At 56.6% G+C, this 4,730-nt stretch overlaps 1 protein-coding gene across 3 annotated transcripts in view; it reads right to left on the bottom strand.

Moving 5' to 3' along the window:
• The window catches only part of CALN1 (calneuron 1), an 89,105-nt gene that overhangs the window by 73,400 nt on the left and 10,975 nt on the right, over window positions 1-4,730 (bottom strand). For all 3 annotated transcript variants that reach the window (XM_015646853.3, XM_033518909.1, XM_015646854.3), the window contains exon 2: window positions 4,102-4,296. In XM_015646853.3, coding sequence (XP_015502339.1) covers window positions 4,102-4,223 — 122 coding nt within the window. In that variant the 5' untranslated portion in view covers window positions 4,224-4,296. The remainder of the gene's footprint in view (window positions 1-4,101; window positions 4,297-4,730) is intronic.

The following is a 4,730-nucleotide window of genomic DNA, read 5'->3' as shown; positions in this document are numbered from 1 at the left end:
GCACCCACTGTCCCTCTGCACTTTGGGATGTCCTGGGCTGCACCCACTGTCCCTCTCCACTTTGGGATGTCCTGGGCAGCACCCACTGTCCCTCTCCAGGAGGGCTCAGGAGCCTTTCCCAGCCTCATGGCTCCCAGGAGAGGGAGAGGTTTTCCAATTCACATCCCACATTTTCGCTGTTGCTTCATTCCACCCCATTATTTCTGATGAAACATTTGGTGCAAGGAGCACGATTGCTCCCTAGCCTGGATTTCCATGTTTTAATGGTGCTTAATTATTCCAGGAGAAACTTTTATTTTTCCTTTTCCTCCACCTCGCTTCTGCACTGGATGCTTTCTCCTGGAGTTCAATTAGCACATTTCAGAAGGGAATATTGAGATTAAATCACTGCTGGGCGAGCTCTGCTCCAGGATTGATGATCCTTGGGCACAGCTTTTATTGGAGCTGCCAGCTCAGGCTATGGATTTATGGATCAAAGGGTTCTTTGGGCCGGGAGCGAGCCAGCGGTGCCGCAGCGGGCAGGGGACACGGGCCAGGCTGCCCTTGTCCCCTCCTGCAGCCACAGAAAGGAGGGATGAGGGTGCTGGGGGTGATGTGGGGGTGGGCAGGCCCAAGGCCAGGCTGGACACTGGGAACACCTGGGACAGTGGGAGATGTCCCTGCCATGGCACTGGATCCCTCTGAGGTCCCTTCCAGCCCGGATCACCCTGGGATTCCTCCTGGGCAGAAAGGAACAGCCCACACCCCCCAGCAGCAGGGCTGGCACCTCCAGCCCCTCCTGGATCTCCGGATCCAAGGGCTCATCCCAGGCTCTCCCAGCGCCAGGCTGGCTGCACACATCAGCTGTAGGCACAGCTCTGGCACCAGCCCAGCCCCTTCCTGCTGCCTCAACACCAGCACTTTGATTCAAGCTCATCTGCAAATGCTAAAAACGCTGCAGCTTTTCAACACAGCCCACCCAGTCCATCCTTCAGCTGCCTGGGGGAGACCTTGAGGGAGGGGAAAATCCCCCTTTAATTGTGTTATCTCACCCAGCTAAAGGCAGGGACAGTGTGACACCCCCGAGGCTGAGATTCCCAACACCTGGGGCATCCTTGGGGCCTCTGTGCACAGGAATTTTTGCTTCCAGCCCCTGCAGGAAGGTTTCTCATCCCGGGAGCTCGTGAGAGGGGTTATCCCAGAGAGCTCCCAGATTTTGGGAGAGGTGCTCTGGGCAGCCTGGCTTTGCTCTCCCCACTGCCAGCAGCTCTGGCACACGGGGCAGGAGAGCTGGACAAGGTCTGACCCTCCAGGAGCAGAGAGCCCCAGGCCAGCCCCAAAGCCCCAGAGAATTCCAGCAGCCGGGCCTGGGGGGGCTCTGTGACTTTTGTTTTGCTCTTCGAAAGATAGCCCTGTAATTTAGTGACTCATCCATTCTCCAGCCTTTGTTGCTTTTCATTTTCAACATCTTTAAGCTGTTTGTGGAGAATGTGCTTATTTTTAGACTTCCCATCAGGGAGAGGCATCTGAGCTGGTTCTGAGGGAAGAGCTCCATTGAGACTTTGGTGTCTGGGGTGTTAATGGGAAATTTCCTGCTGGGAACAAACCTCCTTCCCTTTCCTCACTGACCTGGGAGCAGGCAGGGATACTCAGGCTGTGCCTCAGGGGAGCTCTGAGCTCCTGGGGGGAGGAGGAGGAGGATGGATGAAGGGAAAACCAACACATTGAGGAACAAATGGGAGCCCCAGGATCTCAACTCATCAAACCTGCAAATCCCCATCCATGGCCCAGGAATTCTCTGTCCCGTGGCACAGGCTGGCAGCAGGAAGGGCAAAGGGGGAGAGCAGCCAAGAGCCAACCCCCATTTCCCTCCACTGCAGCAAACATGAGGAGCAGTCCTGCTTAATTCTGTTATTTAAGAAAACAAAAAAACAATGATTTTATCTGAAAAAAAAAAAAAGTTAATTTTTTTCCCCAGAAAGTGGACAAAACAGAAGATGATTTTGAGTCAATGAATAGGTTTGGGGCTGGGTTGGTTTGTGGAGTCTGACACCTCCTCATTTCGGTTTGCAGCTCCAAATTCTTGTGGGGAGCTTTAAAATGAAAGGATATTTCAAAATGAAAATTGGCTCTGTAGCACTCTGAGCCAGGCATCTGATCAGAAAAAAAGGGGGGGAAAGCACCCAATCCTGCCTGCTGCTTTTCTTCTTGGTTTTTCTTTTTTTTTTTTAAATTTAATTAAGTCAATGGAGAACGGAAAGGCCTCAAATGAAAACCACACTGGCCCCAAACGTCTCCAAGGCTCCAGATGTGAATTACTGCACCTTCCTCAGGCACAGCCCCTGCTCAGGAACAGAGCCAGGGATGTCCTGGAAAAGGTCAGGATCCAGAGCATCCCTGGGATGTGGGACCATCCAAAGCTGAGCTGAGCCCCCAGGGCACATCCTGGGGACCCTGCTTTGCCCCAGGGCTCCCTGGGCAGCTCCGGGGAGCCTTTCCAGGCCAGTCTGGAGCTCCGGGGAGCTGCAGTTGGCTCACTGATGGAGGCTGGAAGAGCTCCAGGCTCCCGGCTGGCACCTCCAGGTGTCACCAGCAGGGCAGGGCTCTCCTGCTCTGCCTTCCCCTGCGGGCTCCTGGCCGTGTTTTCCCTCCTGACACCGACCCAAAGCTGCCCAGCCACGAGCCTGGAGCTCCCTGCTCTGCCATCTCCACCCCACGTGGTGGCACAAAGGGCTTGGCATCCCCTGCAGGAGCTGCCACCCCCTCCCCACCTCTGCACCCTCCCTTTCCATTTCCTTAAATCATGGAATCCCAGAATCCCAGCATGGGTTGGGCTGGAAGCACCTCAAAGGTGACACCCAGTGCCACCCACCCATGGCAGGGACACCTCCCACTGTCCCAGCCTGGCCTTGGGCACTGCCAGGGGTGCAGGGACAGCCCCAGCTGCTCTGGGCACCTGGGACAGGTGAGAATTCCCTCCCCAAATCCCACCTGTCCCTGCCCTCTGGCACATAAAACCATTGCCCCTTGTCCTGGCTCTCCATGCTAAACTCAAGGATGTTTTTTCTGTTGCATTTAAACTTTCCATGAACCGCAGGGAGAACTCCAGGGGGGCTTTGGGGTGAAGCCCAGAGGGGCAGGTGGGGACAGAGCTGGGCTGAGGCTCTGGATCCCTGGAGGGGCCGTGCCCTGTGCAGGAGCTGCCTCAGGAGGGTCGCTGTGCCCAGCCTGGGGGTACAGGGACAGCAGGATGGGTTTGTTCTGCCATTTAGGGATCCCCCAGCTCTCCAGCCAGCACCCCAGGAGAACATCAGTCTGTCCCAGGAGGGAGGAATCTCCCGGGGCCTGAGCAGGAGGGCTGCAGAAAACCCGGCTGGGTTAATCACTGAGTGCTTGGGCCCAGAAACGGCTTAAGAGAAAATCTCACCGTGTTTTTTAAATGAAAACCTTTCTGCTATAGATTCAGCCCAGACAAACCCTCAGTCCGTGCATTGCAGTGCAGGTATGAGCCAAACACATGGTGAAAAGGAGATAAACACCGTGTCCTCCTGCACGGCCACAGGAGACAAATTCCCCGTTTAGAAAGCCAATAAAAACGTATTTCTTTTAGAACAACTGCATTCACAGCACATTGTTTCTCTGAGAAAAATATGTTAGTGACTTTGAACTCCTCCAATGCCATCCAGAACATATTTTTTTTTCCCCAAAGTGTCTCAAAAGTAGCAAAAAATGCGAAAGAATTAATGACTGTTAACAGCTGAAACAGATGGTCTGCAGCGAGTCCCCACAGCCCCATGCAACTGAGTCAAGCCATTTTTCAAAATGGTGAAGAAAGAAAAGTAATGAAAAAAAAAATTAAAAAATCAATTTCCAAGGCTACCAGGGCTTCCAAAATTCCACTCGGAGTTCCCAGGCACGAGGCAGAGGGAAAGGAGGGGCGGGCTCGATTTGGACCCACCTTTGGCTCCTGCCCAGGGTCCCTTTGCCCTCCCGGGGGATGCTCGGGGTTTGTCCGCGTTCAGCAGCGCTCCCGGGGCTGGGAGCAGGGATCCTCCATCTCCCCCGAGCCGTGCCCAGCCCACCCTCCCTCGGGAAGGGATCGGGGAGGAGAAAATCACTTGCCAGGAGGGGATCTCGGCTTGCCGGCTCCGCTGCGGCGGCTCCTCCTCCTCTCCGGGAGCTTCATCCCCGCGGCCGCTCTCATGCTCGGGCTGTCCCTGTGCCGGCTCCTGGATCAGCCCCATCGGGCACTCGAGTCCGGGGGCTCCGGGCGCTGGGCGAGCTCATCATGGGGCCGGGCGAGCCCGGAGCGCGACCCTGCGGGCGAGGAACAGGAACCTGAGAGCGCGCACGGCCGGGGCTCGGAGCCCGCTGGAACCCCGGCAATTCCTGCCCGGCAGCGGGACAGCAACGCGGCACCGAGCGGCCACAGCTGGAACAGATGTGCAGCTGCCGCCGAAAGCGGGGTGTGCAGGGAACACATGGGAGTGACACGGGAGGGACACGGGAATGACATGGGAATGACACGGGAATGACACGGGAGGGACACGGGAGGGACACGGGAATGACACGGGAATGGCACGGGAGGGACACGGGAGGGACACGGGAGGGACACGGGAGGGACACGGGAGGGACACGGGAATGACATGGGAATGACACGGGAGTGACACGGGAGGGACACGGGAATGGCACGGGAATGGCACGGGAATGGCACGGGAGGGACACGGGAATGGCACGGGAATGGCACGGGA

This window comes from Parus major, chromosome 19 (assembly GCF_001522545.3).
Source record: "Parus major isolate Abel chromosome 19, Parus_major1.1, whole genome shotgun sequence".
NCBI classification, from domain to species: Eukaryota; Metazoa; Chordata; class Aves; order Passeriformes; family Paridae; genus Parus; species Parus major.
This window is presented reverse-complemented; position numbering and strand designations above follow the sequence as displayed.